A 23637-nucleotide genomic window follows, 5' to 3' on the forward strand; every position below is an offset into this window, starting at 1 on the left:
AGTTTTAGCAACATTTTATTTTTAAAAAAGTATATTACACTTTGATAACACTTCAAAACTAATCAGCTCCAGGCATCAAAGTTCGTCCCATGCCTTCTGAGGATCGCGCCACAGGAGAACTTGGGATTATTCATTCTGCAAATAAATTTGTAGAAAACACAGATTACGTAAATTAGTTTAATGATTTACGTAGATAAGGTTAAATTGCAAACTACGCAAGTTTAGAATTTTCAAAAAAAAATTAGTTATGGTGGAAAAGTTGATTAATCCTTACTTCAAAATTCTGATTTTAACTTAACATTTTAACATAAAATATACCCAAGTTATTCCTCACAACATCGCGAAACTGTTTATAACTATTTAACCTCTTTACTAATCACGGGCGTAATATTGCGTCTAAACCCCAGTGAAATAAATTCAAACAAGTTCTGTTTCCTCTCTCCAGCATCGCTCCAAGCTTTGTAGTAACCTTATATTGTACGGAAGGATCTTTTTCTTTCCCACACACATCTACATAGTAGAAAGGTAAATTAAGAGAATACGTAGGGTGAGGTTGAAAGTTTTTTTGGCCCCTTATATTTTCCCTTTATTGTAAGGTGTGGTTAGAACAAGGTTTAGCAGATTTATCGCCGATTTGTCAAATAGATAATCCGAATTTGTTCCCAAAAGCTTGTACATGAAGTGGTAAAATAGGTCATCCACACTAAATTATGGTATATCATGGCTGGACTAATTGCAAAAAAATTTCCTAAAAAAAAAACTGCCGATTTTTCACCCGACTGAAAATGTCCAAAACAGTGCTTATTGACTTTCATGGCACAGTGGCCCTTTCATGTTGATATGCTGAAAATTCCAAACATTTTGTGCAGCTCTCAGCCCTCAATTTGGTAACTAGACAAAAATTTTGGCTCAAATACCAATTTAGTCACCATGGCGGTTTGGAGCCTGGGATTTGTCCAGCCCTGATGCAATTCCCTTATTTCATTCATTTACTGGAAAAATATCGAAATAGGAAAAATAGGTTTAGAAGTTTGAATCTTGACGTTACTGTGACCATACCCCATCCCCCGTTTCTTTTAGGCAGTCAGACCTCCGTATAAAGTCATCTTCGGGGACCGAATAAAAAGCTCAAAAGGACAATGACGAGTATGCCCAAATTGCTAATCATGCTTATCGAGACTATTAAAGATTTTATAAGCGGGTTGACGTTTACCCTTTGTGTGTACAGAGGTTTTCTGGTCCGGTACTATGTGCCTCCCCACATAAGGAAAGCTCCCCCCCCCCCACCGATGCTAGCCATCTCCTTTTTGCTTATAAATTTTGCCAAGACAATTTCACGGGTGTCTTCCCGTGAACGTAAGAGGGTTGTTGTAACAATAAAGTACCGGTTTTTCCAAACGTTGATTTCATCTAGACATAGGGCCAGGAAAGCTTAAGAATCAGACGTTATACTGAGGTCCGATATCAAAAATATGAATAGTTTTCAAAACGAAACTCATTCTCAAACTCCGTTCCGATTTCAGCAAAAACTACTTGGCTATGCCTACGGGGAGCATGTCTCAGAGGATGCATTGTTGCAATGACTACTACTGGAGAAACTATTGTTGTCGGTAAGGAATTGTTAAGTGATATTGAAGAATCGTTTTTAGAACAAAATAAATTTCACATTCACTATAATTAGGAGGTGTCTAAACCAACGACTCTCAAACAAAATTTCTCAAAGAAAAATTTATATTTCAAGTGTCTTCAGCCAAAACAAGTGAACAGACCAATTCCATTGTTTGGCTTTGAACCAGCTAACATTTGTATTTGAATCGTGACCCGGAATACTTAAGTCGGGATTTACACTATAAAAACTTTAATAAAGTTTTTTATAAAACTTTAAAAATGTAACTAATACGGTTATTGGTTTTCACGTTATGCAAAAGATCTTTTATCACATTTTTTAGCGTAATCCCGGCTTTCGAGAGGTTTAAAAGCCTCGAACTAGGGATCCCCAGGCTGACTCGACCGCATTTTTTAAGCGTGTGATGTCTATCGTTAATCGCCGTTTCTTTTCCTGTTGTCCGGCTTGGAACCCATGAGCCAGGGGTTTTTAACCTATGGATAACTACCAGGCTAACCAAACTAATAAACCAAACTAAACTCCATAAGACCAAACTTGGGTCACATGGCTTCCGATATGGGTCGTTCAGATCCATTAACAGCCAGGGGAAATTAGAGTTCTATTTAACCAGACCAAACTTGATTCGTAGAAGCGTCAGAGATGGGACTTATAAATCCTCTTACAGCTAGGGATTCTTGAGCTACAAGTGCTGACCAAAACTTAATTAGCTGGGTCTTCCGAGAAGAATCGTACAAACAATTGTAGCCAGGAGATGCGAATCAAGCTTGATTTGTTCCCAGCTCCGTATCACCTAGTATTGTTATAAATGTACTTATTTGCGTCACTGGGCTTCTCTAATTACACAAAAAAATTCCATGGATCCCTGCCATAAGCGGATACAAGCTCCTGGGAAGGGGGAGGGGGGTTGCGAGGCTGTAGTTAGGCGGGATGTACATTCACCCTCCGTTATGTCAATATTATGTTTTTACTGAATGGGGGAGGCGATTGTCCTCCCCTTATCTACCTACGCTGGGAACGGCAAAAAGCACTTTGCTCAAAATGTGGAAGACTAAAGTGTGCCTTCCTTTCTAGCCGCCTTACCCAGATTTAAGCCCCCTACGTTTGCAACCTTTTAGCTCAGATCGTGTATAGCCTACTCTTCAAATACTAATCCGTAGAAAATCGGTCAACTCAAATTTTTTCGTTTCATCTTCATTCGTGGTTCTTAAATTAAATTTTATAAACCGACACAGTGAAACCTCTTGACGGTCACCCCTCTTTTATGAACGATTTTTGTCCCACCGTTATCCACAAAAGGGGTTTTACTATGCTTTGACAAAAAAAAAAAAAATCCATTTAAAAAGTCATTGAATCGTTTATTGTATTACAAAAAAAAAGAGAAACTACTTTTGTAGGATATGAAAATCCACGTTTGTTATAACCTATTCTTTTCTCTCAAAAATGTTCCAAAGCACTTACCCTTCGCTTACAAATACGTGGGACTGTAATCTGTCTACATCAGAGTTTTCACATATGAGCGATGCCAGAGTAGTTTTCCTTATTTCATTCAGTTGCTCTGAAATAAGTAAATGATATTAAAAAAGTTGAGATACGCGGCTTTTCTTTCAGCGAAAGATATCAAGGAAACATTCTTTATATTATGCCGAGGGCAACTCAACTTTTTTCATCTGGTCTTCATCGGGACTCGAACCCAGGCCCCTCTGGCAAACCGGGCAATCATGCTACCATCTACATCCTGAGAACCATTGGCTGAAATTAAGAGGCCACTAATTCCTATTTTATCGCCTCACTCCACAGTGCGTGAAATAAGGAAAGTAGGGTAGTGTCTCCAGTGGTGTAGATAGCAAGCATGCTTGTCCGGATTGCAAGAGGGCCCGAGTTCTTGTCCCGGCGCAGATCAGATGACTTCTTTCAGAGTTCACTTCGGCATAACATTTATCATCCAAAAAATGTTTAAATTTAAAATCTTGATGTTTCACGATAATGAAATTCGAAGAACCATCCATCGATCTAGACTAGTGATGGGCAAACTATGGCCCGTTGGAGGTTGTACCTAGCCTGCCACAGATCTAATAGAAATTCAGTTTTCTGTGGTTCCACACTTCGAGGCTCAAATGCGAGAGCAGATTTCTCCGTTAAAAAGTCTCGCCAAAGAACATGCCCACAACGGTAAGCAATTATTCAATCATTACACTTTACTCAGAAAGTTGATGGCAGATGACCGCACTATACATGAGCATTAAACTTCACGTTAGGCTCACAACACGTACATTCCGGCATGTACTAATTCGTTATAAATTCCGTAGAGGAATGTACGTGGTGCATGTACGATGAAGTAGTTCCAGTATTCTAAAAATTTAAGGGGTGCTTTTTGCACACAAGTCAAATAGTGTCGAGCATTTAAATATAATTTGATTTTGAAAACTTTTGCATTTTTCACGGTTGTAAAAAAGATAAATTATTGCCTCATTTCTAATGATACCGTCACAGTCTTCAAAAAAAGAAAAAATCGCATCTCTTCATTTCTAAGCATAAAAAGTCCAAGTATGAAATGTCCGATCCGCTATTTTTTTGGCCCGCTTCTTAAAAAAAAGGTTTGCCGATCACTGATCTAGACGATGCTGAAAACATACCTGGGGTGAATGCTCCTGGATGATCAAGGTTTTCGTACCAGAACCTGTCACCAAACTTCAAATTCCTGAATTGATTTGCCACGATGCAAGTGAATGTCGGTCCGAGGATACCGTTGTTAACTGGTGCTTCTGCTATACCAGCCACGTAAAGGTCGATATCATCGACTCTACCAGCTCTAAATGAAAACCGTAAAAATTACCGTTAAAATTATATATATGCGCTCGTCGATTTCGTTTACAGACACGAATTTCATCGAGAATCTTAAAACTGAACAAAAAAAGGTTTAATATTTGGAGCAGTGGGTCTCAATCCCGAGATGTGAAATTCCTTTGTGGACATGAAGGGGAGGGAAATAAGACCGGGAGAAAAAGACATAGCTAGTTATTGAAAATAAAAAAATATATATACACACTGAAGAGCCAAAAAACTGGTACACCTGCCTAATATCGTGTAGGGCCCGCGCGCGCACGCAACACGACTTGACTAATGCCTGAAGTAGTGCTCGAGGTAACTGACACCATGAATCCTGCAGGGCTGTCCATAAATCCGTAGGAGTAAGAGGGGGGGTGGAGATCTCTTCTGAACAGCACGTTGCAAGGCATCCCAGATATGTTCAATAATGTTCATGTCTGGGGATTTAGGTGGCCAGCGGAAGTGTATAGTCAGAAGAGTGTTCCTGGAGCCACTTTATAGCAATTCTGGACGTGTGGGGTGTCGCATTGTCCTGCTGAAATTGTCCAAGTCCGTCGGAATGCACAATGGACATGAATGGGTGCAGGTGATCAGGCAGGATGCTTACGTACCTGTCAGTCGTATCTAGACGTATCAGGGGTCCCATATCAAGCCAACTGCACACCCCATACCATCACAGCCTCCACCAGCTTGAACAGTCCCCTGTTGACATGTAGGGTTCATGTCTCCATACCCGTAGACGTCCATCAGCTCGAAGCAATTGGAACAGAGACTCGTCAGACCAGGCAACGTGTTTCCAGTCCTCAACAGTCCAATGTTGGTGTTGTCGGGCCCAGGCGAGGCGTGAAGCTTTGTGTCGTGCAGTCATCAAGGGTACACGAGTGGGCCTTCGGCTCCGAAAGCCCATATCGATGACATTTCGTTGAATGGTTCGCATGCTGACACTTGATGGCCCAGCATTGAAATCTGCAGCAATTTGCGGAAGGTTGCACGTCTATCACGTTTAATGATTCTTGTCAGTCGTCGTTGGTTTCGTTCTTGCATGATTTTTTTCCGGCCGCAGCAATGTCGTAGATTTAATTTTTTACCGGATTCCCGATATTCACGGTACACTCGTGAAATGGTCGTACGTGAAAATCCAAATTTCATCGCTACCTCGGAGATGCTATGTCCCATCTCTCGTGCAATGACTATAACACCCCGTTCAAACTCACTTAAATCTCGATAACCTGCCATTGTAGCAGCAGTAACCGATCTAACAACTATGCCAGACACTTGTGTTATATAGGCGTTGCCGACCGCAGCGCCGTACTGATTGTTTTTTGGATGAGAGAGAGAGAGAATATAGATATGGAACCAATCTCAAAGATAACGATTAGTCCATGGAGCCACACTCGAAAATGGGCTCAACCTTTATTGCTCCTGGTGGCACCATTTTTTTTGCACGGTTTTATGTGTATATCAATGTATGTGATAGCAATGTCCAAGTTGTAATTCCATGTAGAAAAAATCTTTTGTACAGAAAGTTAAAATTGAGAGAGAGAAAACCAATTCTTACTATAAAAAATCTTTCCACATAAAACTACCGCTTTGACATTGCTGTCACATTCTTGATCTACGCATAAAACCGTACAAGAAAAACATTCGATCTTTGCCACTCCAGGTGGTACCAAAAAAGGCGGTGCATTGGAATATAAATACGTGCTACAAATAATTCGAAATAAAGGGTGGTCAGAAAGTAACTGATGTACGAGCCCCCAGAGACCAGATATAATCAATGAATGCGAATTAAATTTGAGATTTAGGTGTTACTGCATATGCGCTCGGAATGAAGAGAAAAACCCCAGCGATTGCGGTTACAGCAACAAAATTTCGAAGCATTTGAATGACTAAATTATGCATTATATATCAATTGGCGCAGTAAAAACCACACATGGCGTGGAAACTGCCTGCAGCATCATAAAACGTCGGCTGTAGACGCAGGCGAAGAAATGTTGAAACGACCAATGCAGATCACAGTAGTAGGAGGTAGGGCCTACAAAAAAATGGCTCGGGGATCCATGATGTTTTTAAGTCAGCCACCTCGTTGGGCAATTTGCCTATTGTGGCGTTGTATTTGTATTTATAATTAAATTAGTTAACACAGTTAAATTTAACTAAACTAGTTTTCCCAAATTATGGCTATTCAAACAGCTGCAGATATTGCAGTGGTATATGATTCGCATCAGCTCGGTTGTTAATGCAAATTTCTTATTTGACGCAAAATTCGCGTTATACAGAGAAAATGAAATAAAGGCTTTAAATGAATTGCAGTACAATTCTGAAGGAAAAAACCACTTAATGAGAATTGTTTACGTACCCGTAAACAGATTGCAGCCTCGAGACGATTTCGTCTGGAATATCGGTACGCAAGTCAGGATAGTCAATCGCTCTTCTCAGCCCACACGTTTCTCGCCAGCGGTTGTACGATGGAATGCCGTGATCGCGTCCTCTCTGCACGTTCAGTGAGAATAGGTCCAGACCGGGGCCATCGGGACTGGGAGCAAAGAGGTGATCGGTCACCTGGGAAGTCAAGTATATTAGTTGCTTCAGAAAAAAATTAGAATACTATATTAATAAATCGTATATATGATATACTGGAATCAATATGAAAACTCATTGTAAACATTAAATTTCACGACCAGGAATAAAAACAGTTTATGGCCGGGATTAAAAGATAAGTTTGCTGCCATTCATTCGAGCACGTCATATCAATGAAAAATTCACACACTAGATACGCACTCGTATAAATGTGTACCCACACAACAGCCCTTCTAGAACAACTAGTAAAACTGCCCATGCGATAGGCTCGGTTTGAAAGTCCAATCAACAGATTTTAGCACAGATTTAGCCAATTTAGCAAAGATTTTTGAATTTAGATTGATCTCATCTCACCTCCTTAGTGAAGATAGCGTCCACTTTCTGAGCCTTCTGCTCGGCCTGTCCTACCAACAATTTCGTCACGGTGTCGGTCGAGGTATCACAGAAATCGTCCATAGAAAAGAAGTCCTGACTTAGAGCCGGACTACCGACCAACCTTTTACCTTTCCTCTTTTGTCGGCCGCTTAACATACTGTGACCGTATCGGAACGCAGCTGCGACAAACGAGTTGTACACTGATGGATCGAGATTCGCGTCATATTGATATTGCTGTGATGGCACCCCCAGTTTCAGCAAGTCCATCAGTCTGAAAAAAATAAAATCAATACATTCAGATACTCGCGTATTAAAAATCAAATGAGCTGAATACAGTTTGGTTCACCAAAGAGGTGGCTATGTCGGAATAAATCAGTTGTAGATTGCTATGTACAATCAAACCCTTATAACTGCATTGAAGATTTCACGGGAGTTTTTGCTGTTACAACCGAGGTTGGTGGTTTCAAAACCCTTTTCGAAGAAAAATGTAAATCTACTTCATGCACAGCATTTGGTTGTATCCGATGGAATGACCATGTATGATCGAGAAAAATGCAAGAAATTGTGGGGGGGGGGGGGACGGATAAGAGATGACACTAATTCTTGCTACCAAAAATATTGCTACTTGAAATTGACAAGTATTACTGGATACGTATTAAAAATCAAATGAGCTGAATACAGTTTGGTTCACCAAAGAGGTGGCTATGTCGGAATAAATCAGTTGTAGATTGCTATGTACAATCAAACCCTTAGCTCCTGGAGAGAGATACCGCGATAAAGAGGAAAAAGTGCCGTGATTCAAAACTTATTTCACGAGGAAAAAAATTAACATGGCAACAATTACGCGAGATGAATATTTAGTCATATTCGTGATGACAAATTTATAAATTCTGTAAATAACCTCTCCCGATTATAGTAAAAATTGAGAAAAGTAAATTTCATTGAGAAAGACTGGAAACCATTTTTTTTATGAAGGAAAAATCGTAAATGACAATAACGGGAAATATTGTAATGCTCCGTATACGGGTCGCCTTAATGAGAAGTCGGAGTGGCGAACATGTAATTAATCTTATTTTCAGGCATCAAATAGAATAGACGAACATTCCATTAATGTGGCGAGCTTCAAAATTCTGGAAATTTTGGGTAAGTGCATGGGTTGCTACTGGGTTGTGTGATAAATAAAAAAATAACAGCATTAAATCGGAAGCTAAAGCGACGGAAAATGTGCAGTTATATCAGAGTTAGTGGGTTTTCATAGGGGTTTCTTGTCAAACGTACATATTTTTTTATAGCGCAAAGGCGTTTCCCAACCTTTGAGCTCTAGGACCATAAAAATGACAATTCGACGGACAAACTTTGAGTGGAATGACCATGACTGGTAGTTTACGAAACATTCCTTTATTTCGGTCGACTGTTTTTATACTGTTCCATTTTTGCAATAAAGCTTGTTTCAATATGTAATCTACTGAAATCGTGAGAGAATGTGCTTTACATAAATTATAATTTATGTTACTTATTGGTCATGTTCGTTTTCTCCGCACTCTACATTGTCAATTTCTTATGAAATTTTATTCTCTACCCGTATGTATTTTTTAGCAATAATTTATTTTTCTGAGTTGGCCCATATTTTGCCGTATTTGAGTCAACTTCCCGTATTTTTCTTTACTGAAATATGGTCACGCTGGTCAGTTTTATTTACGAAAAATACATTTTTGTTCATTGCGAATTTTTTCCCCAATCAAATATGGTCACTAAGTATGTGAAGTTCCAATTTATCTTGTTTGAACTCTAACTGATTAGTAATATTCGTACAAACAATTCAATAATTTTTCATTCAATTAAAATAAATCTTCCTGCGGACCACCTGTCATCTTCACAGACAATAGGTTGAGAAACGCTGTTATGGCGCATAATCATGAAATACCTGTCACCCAGAACCAGATGCAAATACTCGTTATAGGTAACGTGTTGTATCTGAGCTCCGACTATCTTCCTGACAACGTGGAAAAGCGTTTCATCGTCCCACCCTCGTGGTCGCAGCCTGTCAACAAGTCTGTTATGGTGCCTAGCAAGCAAAGTGTGAAGCGCCACCAGAGCCGGGTTCTCGTTCGCCCGCTTCTCTCCTGAAATAAAGTAAATAAATAAATGCCAGTTTTTATAAAGTTTTGGGAGGTTTATACGAAATATTGATTAAAATTTACTCACCGACGAGGAAACACCTCTTGTCGCAGAAATTTCTGGACGTCTTACACGTCCCGTTACGTCTCGGTAGGTACTGTCTCCCAAACACGTCCGCCATGATCAGCTTTGCTGTTAAAATCAAAATTCAATATACGCTCAATTAATTACATCCATGAAAAATAGTTATAGAAAATAAGTCATGCACAGAAGATACAAGAAACAAGGACTTCACCCACCTCCTGCGCCCTCGAATTCTCGAAGTGTCGCCGCTTCTTTGGCTGATGCACCGTACACCACGGAAGCATCAATAAAGGACGTCACTTGATTTACTTGCTCTCTACTCTGACCTGAAAAACACTTTCCTTTAAGAGGTTTCTTGAAACAAATTCAGTATGTACAGCAGGGCCGGCACCAGGCATAAGGAAATATTTTAACATTTGTTTCCACTCGCGGAAATTTTTACGCATCGAAATCATAAGAAAAAGTGAAAGTGAAAATAAGTGCACGTAAAACACGACACTTATTGTTGAAATACTGTTCAACTCTTATATAATTCATCTCAACACCTTTCCTGCACTTACAAAAAGTTCCAGCCTGGACAGGCATTAGGTTCCTTTTCGTTGTTTTCGATCTTTCCACTCATTACCAATATTTTTCCAGTTTACTTCTTTTCCTCATTAAGTTTGGATTCCTTGTTCATCTTCCGACAAACGCCTCTTTCGATGATTAACACCATACTAGAGACAGGCCTAAATCACGTGTCTGTTCATTGGTTCTTTGTTAGACTTCAGGTGGATGGGGCGTGGGAAGTATTTGGAACTTGCAAGTGCTTGTCTTGATCTTCACGTAGGAAATTGTTTCTGAATCAATTCCGAGGGTGCTCAGACCCATGCCATAAATTACCGTGGGTGCTCGAGCACTCACGGCTCCAACGATAATGTCTGGGGAGCCATGGATGAACGTTGACAAAAGGAAGTCAGTCGCGGGTGAAGAAAGTTTCGGAATCACTGCTATATAACTATGTTCTCCGTAGGTGTCGCAATCATTTGACAGACTTTTTTGCAAACGTGGTGGCATAAAAAGCCACTAGCTTTGCCATTTTTCTGCAGAAGTCTTCACTACGCTTCAAAAATATTAGTAGTTTGCTTGTTTTCACCGGATTTCCCTATTGTAATTTGACAGCCCAAAATAGTACCAGAAACGTTGACACTGTATTAGTGCGAAGTTTGACTCCTACAAAAAAACACTAAAGTTTTGGGTTATTTAGTGTCGGTCTTTTCTACGAGATTAGATTAGTGTCTCAAATTGTGGGCTTTGAGAAGGACTTTGTGGTGAGCTGTCGACATTAATGATTATATATTTAGTGCTTTGAAGCTATTCGTTTTTATAGACTACTGGGGAGCCGCAGATAAACGATGTCACAGCAAGGAAGCCACGGTTGGCAGAACTACTGCCCTAAGTTAACAGGGTGACCCTCTCCCATTCCCGGTGTCGTGACACTATGGGAACTCGCTGTATTAGGGTGATAGACGTCAAAAAGACATTTCAAATAGCCTTATCCAAAAGATTGGCAGAAAATTATTTCGCCCGGTAGCAAAATTTCTCGGACCGGTCCTTTGTACAGAGACCATTTATGTAACAAAGTATCTAAAGAAAGAATTCCTTTAGCATTTTCCCAAAACAAATATATTAACCGCAAATAAGAAAAGGTATTTACCCAGAACCGGTGGATAACACGATGATGGTCTGTGCGCATATGCAGATGATCGAACGAACTCCATGCAATGCCCTCGTGCGTAGAAAGTATCCTGAGACTGGACCATTAGTGGCATACAATCTGGATGCAGTACATCCGACTTGCAGCACTGGATTCCTGAAATGTAAAATTAGCGTGCAATTCAAAAGTATTTAGAGGTGTGTGTGTGTGTGTGTGTGTGTGTGTGTGTGTGTGTGTGTGTGTGTGTGTGTGTGTGTGTTCTATTTCGTTGTAAATCCACCCAAACTCGCGATAACTGAAATATTGCAAATAAAAGTTATTAAGTTATAGGTTTTGTTCCTAACCTATATAAGCACCCTGTAACCATAATACTGAGTATTGCTTTATGATAATCGCCAATCATCTGCAACTTTGATAACCACTTTTCCGGCGATTATGCTTAATATCTAAGTTAATAAAATTTGATACATGTACTAAAAAAAAAAAAATTTTTACCGGTGGTTATTCACAATACCCTAGTATAATTGGTGAATTAGATAAATAAGGAATGCCCAAATGAGTCTAGTACGTTTGATAAAAGTAGTCTGACACCAATATAACGAACTCTTTATAGATAGTTAATCGCAACTCCTGTATGACAAAATTTTGCCAGGACTCTAAAAATTTCTTATTTAAAATTTTTCCCGGGTTTGAACATGGGACCGTGACAGCAATCTTCACGGTGATAGACGAGCATTTTACCACCACTCCACTCGGGCAAATTCGTTATATCGGGGCCATATTGTAGAATCAGTTAAATATATCCGTTATAATTCTTGTTATACTGGGACTAGGGTTCGATTGTATGCACACAAATTGTAAGAACTCGTTAAATCTAAGAATGTTAAATGGAAGTTCATAATTTTGGGGCACGATCATAAAATTTGGTTTAATAAATCTTATCCCGGCAATAGGACAGATTTATCATTTATGAATACGAAATGGCGATTATCACTTTCAGACCCTGGTGCCACAAAAGTAGGTTGCTTTTTCCCTCAGTAAATTTTTTTTACATCAGGGGTGTTAAGCCCCTACTTAAAGGCTTTCGTAAGTTTTGAGTTAGAAATTTGGTGAACATGAACTTTGAGACTATCAAAGGGCAGCACTTAAACCCCTGAAAGTTTAACTTGAAGATGGCTTCTGGGAATGGCGATTTAATAGATAAAATTTAGCAATAAAATTCTGGAAAAATGAAAAATATACCCTGCATCATCTTGGCAGAGAAAAAAAAATTCTACGAAATAATTTAGTTTCTTCCCAAAAAAATTGGAAATTTGAAAATTGCAGATTTACTGAAATTAATGCATTTTTTAAAAATTCCAAATAAATGCTCATTTCTGAAAGGGTTATGCATAATAACCAGCAAGCGAGATGAATTTAGTAAGATTTATCAAATTTACCAATGACGCTAGGGTATAGAGCCGATAAGTGATAAGTTTTGGGGAAATTGATCAATTTTAACAAAAGGGTAGGCGATTGGGTACAATAACCGGTTTTCACGTTTATTGTAATATACATTAAAAAAACACTTGAGATCAGATTATCAGATCTAAATTCCCTACACTTCAAAGAATAAAATTAATGACACGCACGGGTAGGATGACAATAATTCGATTCTTCGTCATTCGGAGAAGAAAAAAAAATTAACACCAATTCTTGACTTTTTGCAGGAAAACTGGAATAAACTTCAGAGATCCCAGAAATAAATACCCTATGAGAAATGGAAGCATGTACGGGAGGAGCTCGGATTCAAGTGTCAAAGAAATGTAAGCATACTTTCTTTGTACAACGACTTGTCAGGAAACTATGCACAAACAGAAATTGCGGAAAAATCGACAACTTTAAAAGATTTGATATTAAAACCTAGACAAAGTAAAAAGGTATACTGAAAACGAGCTGTTTACGTAGAGATTTATTTTTGCAAAAAATTTCATCTCTGCCCCCTGCCGGGACGTGAATCCGGGTTTCTCAATACGCATCAAATTCAATTTCGCTCCTCCAAATTTTGCTGAGTGGAAATACTCAAAATTTTAGATAATTTCTAAGTTATTTCTCACTGACGAAATGAATACCCTGCGTTTTACAAAAATAGTCTTTGAAGAGTAGTTTCACTCCTCAAATTTTAAAATTGTTTTCGGATCGCACTGCCCGGGACCCTCGCATGCCAACCGAGTGATCCACCATTTATAATCTCTTTGGAGTGCAAATTAGTTGGTAGAGCACTCGGCCGGCATCCGCGGGTCCCGGGTTCGCGTCGCGGTAAGGGCAGAGATGAAAGTTTTCCAAATATCTATCTCTAGATAAACGGCCAGTTTTCAGTATATCTTGCATTAAGTGGAGCGTACATTTTTCTCAACATACTACACGAAGGACAGTAGACACGACTATACAGACTAATGTTGCATAAGGGAGAGGGTCAAATAATAGAGAAAAAAGCCGTTATATAAATACCAATTTCCAACCACCACCCATACCATCAAAAACATTTTTTTAATGCCAAAACCCGCTCTTATCCATATTTTCTGACCTCGAAGTACAGGCAATTACTCAATGTTATGCACTTCTGAACTGTTCAGTTTCAAAAATTTGCTATAGAAAGGTCCAAGAATAAAAATATTAGACATTATGAAGTTATCTTGACATATGTGCAACTTGATTGCACGAAACATACACCGTATAGCAGTGTTTTTCAACGGCCACTGTGGTGGTGGATTGACCGACTCGCGAGGTCCCGGGTTCAAACCCCACCGTCGTCACACCATTTCTGTGGTTCCAACTTCAAGGCGCGAATGCGAGCCGATCTCCCCTTTGAAAAGTCACCAGACCTTCAAACAGGTACAAATGTAATTCAATCATTACACTTCACTTCTGAGATACAGATGACAGCACTGAGAAATCATACTAGATACGCAGCCAGAATTGGGTACACACGCTAACACTTCCGGTACAAATTCACTGGGTAGTAAAATTTCCCACAGATGGAGATTGAAACAGCACAACTAAAGCAAGTGTTTTTCACGGACCTCCGTGGGGGGAGCCCCCATTTTCATTTAGTATTATTGCATGAAGGACACATTTAGCATTGTGAAATTTAACACTTCTTTCATGATGTGCAAATCATAAAAGAAATTTAGGATTTCGTGGGGAAATTGACCTTCACTAAAGAGGATCCTCTTACATTAAAAAGGTTGGGAAACACTGCTGTACAGTACAAAACACTGAATTGAAAAAGCATAAACGAACAAAACGTAGGCAAAGTTCTTGCAGAAATTATTTAAACTTATTTTACTGTCAAATGACAAATGATTACCAAATATGAAACTGCAATAGTGTAACTCGTTAAGGGGGGGACTTGATACTTTTAACATGATGAGACTATGGTCCAATAGAAATGTCATTAAAAATATAGTATTTAACTACTTGCTTCAATTTTTTTTTTACGATCAAGAACGTGTGTATGTGCTGGAAAAGTTACATGTATATCTTAATCTAACAATCATTTCTTAATTACGTGTCCTAAATGGTCAATTTTTAGGGAATGCTTTCTGCAGAACGTAGGCCTTGGTAATAATCAGACATCTGACTGGCACACGCTCATTGAAGTGCCTCCGGGCACTTTGATCAAAGAACTTGAAATTTCCATGAAAAATATTGTTTTTAATATTGGCTGCCTTCATTTTTTTCAAAGCTGAGATTTGTTTTTTTTTTGCATCTACCAGTTTTTTGGTTGATGCCGAGACTTTATTGTACTTAGTTTCATACAGTTCTGTCCTTCCTGATCTCCTTCACAACTGTTTTTTGTACACTATTATACTCTGAAGATATGAACTAAAGCTGTCCTAGAGCCATAGAGGACATTAATCTGTATGTCTTAATGTTTTTCGTAAAAATTCCCAAAAATATGCATTAAAAACAGCTTGGGCGGGGGATAAAACACCATGACAATGTAACTTAATAAAAATTCAAAATGAAGGAAACTTCAAAAATGTCAAAGTTTCGCTTCATTTCGTGAACTGAAGTTTCCTTCATTTTAAATCAATTTTTATTCAGTTACATTGATGCCAACGCCGACAGTAATTTACGAACGAAAGGGCTAAGTTTCTACCGAACTAGAACACAGATACGGTTCATTGTAGGCCCTTTCGAAAGCTGGAATAAAAAAGTTTTTGGTAAATTTGACTGGAACAGTTAGCTTGACTGGCAAATAAAAATTTCGGCGACAATTCGATTTTTGACAATCTATCGGCACTCGTAACTCACTACGAGATCCGGATTTTTCGAAGAAACTCGCGTCACTTCTCTCATAGGATTTTCCTTTTCTTTCCAAATATGTGCTTGGTTTGCGTGTAGGCTTTTCAAGAATTCAAAAGTTGGGTTTGTTCAGACACTACGCATTTTCCCCTATAATCGATTATCCACTATAACTCGGAAACGGTTAGAGTACATAGTGTCTGTTATGGAGGACTACTTCAAACTCCAACTCTGGCTATATCGGTATAGTGCAATTTACTGTAATGAGAGGGATTGGAAATGAAGGCACTGTCTATTGGTGGTTTTTCCTAACTAGCTTGGTGACATCTTTTCTATATTCTCCCTCTGATTCGAACCCGGGACCACAGCATTCACGGTGGTAGACGAACGTCTTACCACCATGCCATCGGGAGTTTATAGAGGACCGCTTATTGAGAACACATGTCGAAACCCTAGCACGAATAACATGTTGCTGTGGGTTTGCTCTCTGTGGAGAAATTTTTTGGAGTGGCCGACTCGAATTTTCACAGCGAACCGGTTGACCAACTTCACTGTGCACAGATATGAAACACGAGTCCAGGTGATGTGGCCATCATGATACCTACATGACTGCACAGCAACTTGAATTTCTCACAATGTATAATAGTGTTTACTTTTTTTACCAATTCTTATTCCTTAAAATATAAATTAAAAAAAAATTGGCACATTCGTAAATCTTACAGGGCTTAACTCTTTAAATATCGCGTGAACATATGCAGTCTAGTCTCCTTAATACCTTATTTTATAGCAATGGCAAGCCCAGATATTTCGTGAAGTGAATTTTCATTTTCGAACACTTCCTAAACCCATTCCTTCTGACATTCTGGGAAGAAACCTTAATTTACAACAAAAAACCATGATCCTCACGTATTCCAAAAAGATCCCTATCTGTCTTGATAAGGTTTTTTTTTACTATTGCCTGAACCGGGTTTTCTATCTCAAACTGCACAGTTTAAGGATAGATCTCTTACTCGACTGCCAGGCGGCAAAATTAAAAAGGACATTTTAAAGGGTTAATTAAAAAAACTAATTTGTTATAAAATATTTCATGTTTCCAGGAAACGGCAGGTTTCCAAAGCCACGACACCCAGCACTCCTAAAAAGAAAGACCCAAAGAAAAATGGGAGGCTATACACAGGAAACCGCTATGGAAGGAATTCAATCTCGTAAGTTTAATAATGTATTGAATGAGTTGAAAACCCAAACAAATCGCCCGAAGGCAGTCGTAATTCAGTACTAGTCATCAGAGGCGTGCGCAGGGAGAGGCGCCGGCCACCCCCCCCCCCCCAAAGACGATAAAAATTGAAAATGCTCTTAAATATCTAACCCTTTCAGGAGCAATCCCGAGCTATCTCGTCAAATTTGATCCGCTTTATTTCGGCCACCGGAATATATTTTCGAATAATTTCATCTTTTATAAACGCGTTGAAAGTATTTACCGTAAAACATCTTTTCCATTTCCCCTCCAATCAATCGCCAGTGGGCGAACTTGCACTAAAGAAATATGTGCGCTTAGTATAAAAGATTTTTCCTCAAAAGCAACTCTTCCTAGAAAGCCACACGTCATGGCAGGTGTTTTTGTATCAGTGAGGGAAATAAAAGTGATGGACGGAGTAAATTTTCTTGTTGGTGGGGAGAGTTATCAGCTCGTAATTGAAAAAATTTCGGAAATAGGTGACAATCAGCGAAGGTTTCGCAATTTCAAAAGTGGCAGTTATAAAGCGGAATCAGGAAATTTTTTAAAAACCGCTTAAAGGGCTAAAAACTAAAATTTCAAAGAAAATACCTTTAAATAATAAATTTAAATTGCTTTTTTAAAGTTAGCAATTGAAAAAATGTCTAAGAAATTCCTTGTGCCTCCCCCAAACCTGGTGTATCCCTTGCACCCAATTTATAACTAGTAATTTTCACGAAACATCTGCCTTATTTAGTAACGAGCGATGCAGTTTGTTTACCTTCCCCTCCACGACCAGAAGATTTGGCAACTTCCTATATAAGCATTGACATTCTCCCAGATGCGAAACATTGAAAATGTTACATTTCATACCAGTAATAAGTTTTTCTTCTTGACTGAACAGGAGCCACAGAAATGGACCCGCAGAAACAAAATTGTTTGTCAGATTTGTACCTCGATGCACTCCAGACACACCATGCCGAGGGCCACAAACGCAACCACGACCTGGATTATAGAAAAGTTACGAAGCTCGGCTTTTTTCGAAGTATTCTATTCCTTACGACTTGAACAATAAGCCAGGTTTAGAGAAATAATTTGAAATAGAAATTACGTGAAACGTGTAAGATGTTGGCATTTGTTTCATTATATATATAGCTAATTCGGATATAAAAATTTCTAAATGTCATCTAGTACTTTTCTTTAGTAGCAATATCTAATGTTTGTCACAAACTGTCGTTCCAGGTACTGTGATAATCTCATCCTTCAACTTCTTAAAACTTGAAGTCACGCGATTTGAATAAAGGAAATAAATCATTTAAGGTAATAGACTACATTTCTTAGCACTTTTTCCATAAAACGGTATTGGAGTGAACTTTTAACTTTTGGTAGGAAGTGGTTTCAAAATGGTGAAAACAATGAATTTTGGACTACCTATGCCATTTAGTATGAGGAAGTCATTTTTAAGTCCAATGTTAAGCAAAATTCACGTAATATTCGAAACACGATTACAAAAAATTCTATGAACTATTATTTGAACAGTACATTCAGCTAGTAATGATGCAGTTCAAGAACAAAAATTCAAAGGATTGTGCGGTAAGCTCACAAGTTACACCCAAATCCGTTTAATTTTTTTTACACTTCATCCTACATATCGCGTATGAAAGACTAAGAAAAATGAGAAAGTTATGAACCAAAATCTAAAGTTAACGATATGTAACAGAATATCATTAAAATTTTATGATACAATCTAAATTTTTAGAAGTCATGTTTCAAACTCAAGTAAAATGTCAATAGATTAAGATGTTGGATCTGATAAATAGCATTCTTTGTAAAACGCATTCAAAGTTTTTATTTAAGGATTACTTGTATGTAAAAACACTAAATTGGACGCATCTTCGGTTCTAAAAGTCAAACAAAACAAGGCCCGTTTTGCAACAAAACAAAAACTGCTTTTATAAAAATAAATCTATATTTGCTTCCAAAATGACATTTTAAACTTAGTCCGATACCGTAAACTAATTTTTTTACAATCCGCATTAATCTTTATATCAAATCCTAACAATAATCGGAAGTAATTTTTCGCACAAGTGCGATGCTCACTATGCTCAGATACTCGCAATTTTAAGTTACTGTATGAATAGTAAGTATAGCTGAGCCCAAGATCAGAATTTGTAAAAGCTTTAAACCCTTACAGCGGAAATCCCGGGATATATCTCTGGTTCTTAAAACTTTCTCAAAACTTCTGGTTGAAGCCCGCATACTCTGTTGAGTCTTCTGATAACACTTCCCAACTTTTGATTAATCAACTGCCATTGGGTTCAAAGTCTTATAACAGAAGTGGGGAGGAGAGACTTTTCCTTTCGATATAGTATCGTGTAGAGCACAGATAACAAAACGATCGTTTTTTTCTTTCCCTTGTTTATCGTTTAGAGAGGAAAGCATTTATAAGCTGAATTGGGAAAAATTCTTGAAAATAAGGTGGGGCGATTTCGTGATTTCCAATGAGGTAGTTATAATGCGGATCAGGAAAATGATAAAAACCGCTTAAAGGGTTAAAGTATTTTTGGTCGTCACATACTTTATAATCGAAAATCTCCAAGGAAAATGCAAATAAGATACGGATATTTATAGGTGTGCCGAAAATATCTTGATATCTTACTTTGTTCAGTAATTTTTGCTCCGTCCCAGACTTTAATGGTAGCGGTTGGAGTCAAGACAATATCGTGAGTCAATAATTGTCCCCATGTAACTATGAGATTGGTCAAGTGAGGTATAACAGTCTCCGAGTTAGGTTCGAATTCGTTCGATACCAGCTGATTGATCAGTCGAGGGGATGGTAAAGGAAATCCGTCGAAACCCGTTCGTGGTTCATCGATACCTGGAAAAGATGGAAATTAAATAAAATCGAAATTTGATAACGAGTTTTAAGGTTTCGAAAATCTGAATATATGTATAACAAACGTTATGGTTTTACCATTTGCATAATCAGGCGGCATCCATCTTTGATAAGGCTCTTCGGCTTTTCCCCAACACGGCTGAGCGAGGTTATTACAACTTCCGTCCATGGTTCTGTACGATAGAGACGGAGAGTCACAGATAATGCCATGAGAAGGCGGTGTAATTATTCCGCGATCATTGAGGACCAGAGACACGTCATCAGGGCCCAACCTCTGCAGAGTAATCAAACTTTTTGCGATGTTCGCCTCGACGCCAGGTTCTCTTCGGAAACGTGGCGAAAAACTTGATACAAATAGATTAAAACAATTAAATTAAACTCTGATTTTTAATAAAATTCTAAACATGAAATTGAATACCTCAGGTGCACCCCTCCCCTTAATTCTAGAGGCTTTTAGGCTTGCATCTTTTGTATCCCCCCCTGCCAAGATTTAGGCACCTCTCCATAATACCTAATATTTTTACTTCACAAGTTTAACTCCAGGCGCAGCTCTAAACACCCCTATGAAGGGGACCATGGTCTAATGTCATTACTCTCTGTACTCACATTCACCGATTAAGAAATATGCACATAGTTTTACGACTAATTCATTAACATGGGCTTCGAGTAAGCGAAAATATATAATTCAGATCAACACTTCCGGTTGAAGTTACATGAAATTTAGAAAATTCAGATGTGGCGATACAGATCCAAGATTATCTCCAGCGAGAATAAATCTTACAAAATAAGCTTACTATAAAATGGGCCTGTGAATAAACCTGGCCATAGAGAAGTGGGAACCTAATCGAAGATGGTGGTTAGATTGAAGCAAAGCACTGGGATGCGAGGCATACCCTGGGGGCACATAATTTGGAAGTGAAATTAGTGGAAATATGAAATGATATCTTGGCACTTAAATTCAATATTAGTACGAGAATTTAATGTACAAAATTAATGCATTTTTATCAAATGTTTAGCCATTTCTGACCCCTCCCCGCCTTGACAGGAAAAGGCAGCAAAAATGACCCCGTGTCAGCAAAATTTCGTCAGCTCTGCACCCCTCCTAACATATATTGGTGGGATCAGAAACAGACGTGGGGAGGGACTCGTGCCGCCTCCCCCGATCAAGAATTTTTATTGCAAAAAATATTTAAAAAAAAAATTGAAATTTCGAAAGAATCCATTTCTGATAATTTCAATGCTATTTGAAGGCTAAGAACTTTCTCTTTAAGAAATTCATTGACACTCGTCCTCAGCCATATATGGTAAACCTTTGACACGCAGACCAAATGTGGCACTGGAGGTTCTGATGTGGCCTGCTCCCCTCAAACCTAATTTTGTAAAAACGAATTAAAGGGCACATTTACGGATCGCTAAATGTGCCAAAACGCTAAAGTGACCAGTGTCATGATTCCAGAGTATTTAAGAGGCCCGTGGCACATTGAGATCACTCAAGTCAGGGCCGAAACTGGGGGCGGCAGTTTTAGGTGGGAAAATTAAAATTCGGTAAAGTTGGGAGAGGGCGATAAAATAATGTTTTTGCCCCAGGCGGCAAAAATCCTAGTTACACTGAAGCGATCCACGGCACATTTAGAGATCCCTTGAGACATGTGGCACAGTTTTAGAGCATTTAAGCAGCCCCATTGCGGTTCGACATCACTAAAGTTACCCGCGGTACATTCCCAGATCACTTAAGGCATAACTACGGATTACTTGAGTGACGCGTGGCACAGTGCCAGAGCACTTGAATTCGTGAAAAACTTAGAGATCACTAAAGTGGCTCTGCAGGGGCTTAACGATAGGGTGAACGTTAGTTCAGGTACCCACAAACTAGCGAAAGGTTTTTCTCGTTTTTGGCGCACCGAGTAATATGCCATTAAGAATATTTCATTTTTTATACAGGGTGATTGGTGATGTAAGCATCATCCAACCCCTCCTCCCCCTTCCTCCGTCATCAAATCAGGAAATCGGAAACACCCTTTTCCCAATCGATGCTGACGTAATTAATACTTGAATGACCACTTAGGACTAAAATTAAGTTAGACAACATTTTTGCGGGTCGGAATTCCTAAAAACTAACGTCTGAAAATCGCGTAAAGCGAAAGATGCATTTTCGTAAATAGCATTTCCGACGCATACATGTATTGTTTTTTACCTTATCAGCTCTTTAGTAACCGATAGAAAAGACCTAGATAACTGATGGATATACGCTACGTTCGAAGTCGGAGTATGGATCTCTTGCAGGAAATCGGCAGCGTCTAGTATTTCTATTGATAAGAGAAAACAAGATTATTCAATGTTGAAGTTAGCACGATCAAAGTGACAAAACCGTGAAAAAAAGTAAAATCCAATGATCAAGTTTTAATTGCATTGAATTCACTTGACTTTGAAAATGAATTAGAAAAAAAACCTATCTCTGATCTGTTTTATACCTTTAAGTTTTAACCAGCATAATATTAACTTACGTCAAAAATATTCCAAGAATGCTTCAGAAAATATTCATCCAAACTCATTTCACGTGAAATCTCAAATATAAAACAAGTATTTTATTAAAAAAAAGGGCAGAGTTTGAGTCAATTTTTGTCTTTATATTAATTACAACAAATAATTGCGGCTCAAAATAATTAAGTATCCAGGCGATATTTATCAATTAATTCAAATGTTATATTCTCTATACAAGGAGCTGAAAGAAAAGACTGCTGTTTCTATATCAATATCTATCCCCTTTGATGTCCAGCGGTTTTTCCGGTATACTTCGGTGGTATATTTTATAGCTTCTCCTCCGGCAATGAGGAAGGTCCCTCAATTCTAGCTATTGCATTTTTTGTATAGCTTGCGAATTTCGCTTCTTAGCAAAACCAACAGGGCTTTCCTGTGATCGTAAGGGGTTGTAACGAAGTACCAGTTTTTCCTGATGCCGGTTCTACCTCGACATAGGATTGTAAAAGAGTTTAAAATAATCTATATTTAAAAATTTAAAGTATTAAAAAAATAAATATCTAGTTCAAATATTTTTAAAATATTGATAGTAGCAGAAATTTCAAAATTAAATTATGTATAAAATGTTATATTAAAAATCAATATTTAAAAATAACCGATAAACGGTAGATTTCCCATTTGTAAATTACCAAAGACGTATTCGCGCTGTATCTGAAGAAATCCGCTGTTGAAAAGATAGTATCGAAAATGTTTACCATTCGACGAATCCAGATCGTTCGGGGAGTAGACTCGTTCAGATTGCTTAGATTCCGACGCAACTGGCCATATCAATACAGATGTCAGAAATAACCACCAGAATCTACAAAACGATAAAGTTATACGTTCTTGCAATTGAATACAAATGTTACAGAATAATTTAGACTTCATTCTCTTCGGTCATCCCACTCTTGCATTCAGAGCAAGTTTTCAAATCAACTAAGTTTTTAATCCGTTCACCTTTAAAATTTGAATTATGAAAATCAAACAGCATTAGCTAAAATTGTCCGACAGCAACAAAGCATGGACAACGTTTGGTTAGAAAAAAATCAACCAGCAACGCAAAACCGATGTCGAACTGCTCATCGGAGTAATCAGTATTAACACAAGGAGTGAAAAATCATGGGAAAAAAACGCTAAATAACTATAACTTACTTTGTTAAACGAATCTCCACCCTCATGGCAGAATCGTCACCAATCACAACGTAAATGGATCCAAGCCCTACGTATCCTAAGTTCCAATCTCTGATCCCCTTTTGATCAGGGCTCTTAGGTACTGCAACAGCCTCTACTCCGCAGTTTGTATAAATACTAGGCGCATTTAGTTTGGCTGAGTAACGGCTGAATCACGTCCAGTTTCCTATATTTAAGAACTGCATTTTCAGAAAATAGCCTTAATAGCCCGAACCCCTGGATAA

At 38.4% G+C, this 23637-nt stretch overlaps 1 protein-coding gene across 1 annotated transcript; it reads right to left on the reverse strand.

The window, feature by feature from the left end:
- Position 1: 1 nt before the first annotated feature.
- On the reverse strand, positions 2 to 23523 carry LOC149076542 (immunomodulatory peroxidase-like). The gene is made up of 14 exons (XM_089244123.1): positions 23375 to 23523; positions 22939 to 23042; positions 21900 to 22011; positions 19784 to 20049; positions 19469 to 19687; positions 11307 to 11462; positions 9826 to 9936; positions 9614 to 9718; positions 9333 to 9531; positions 7388 to 7679; positions 6813 to 7015; positions 4261 to 4436; positions 3086 to 3182; positions 2 to 135 (listed from the first exon to the last, which is right to left on the reverse strand). The coding sequence occupies exons 1-14, from the start codon at positions 23398 to 23400 to the stop codon at positions 63 to 65; spliced, it is 2139 nt and encodes a 712-aa protein (XP_089100249.1). The 5' UTR covers positions 23401 to 23523; the 3' UTR covers positions 2 to 62.
- Positions 23524 to 23637: the final 114 nt, after the last annotated feature.

The sequence above is a fragment of the Pholcus phalangioides genome, unplaced genomic scaffold (assembly GCF_987345545.1).
Source record: "Pholcus phalangioides strain wild (caught in Gottingen) unplaced genomic scaffold, Ppha-v1.0 ptg000015l_1, whole genome shotgun sequence".
In the NCBI taxonomy this organism is placed as follows: domain Eukaryota; kingdom Metazoa; phylum Arthropoda; class Arachnida; order Araneae; family Pholcidae; genus Pholcus; species Pholcus phalangioides.

Bases quoted from the DNA above. Each gene is read 5' to 3' on its own strand.
- LOC149076542 (XM_089244123.1), bottom strand. From the start codon at position 23,400: ATGAGGGTGGAGATTCGTTTAACAAA. The intron at 19,688-19,783 runs GTAAAACCATAA...CATCTTTTCCAG, and splicing joins GCCGCCTGATTATGCAAATG to GTATCGATGAACCACGAACG. The intron at 3,183-4,260 runs GTATGTTTTCAG...TACTTATTTCAG, and splicing joins TCCAGGAGCATTCACCCCAG to AGCAACTGAATGAAATAAGG.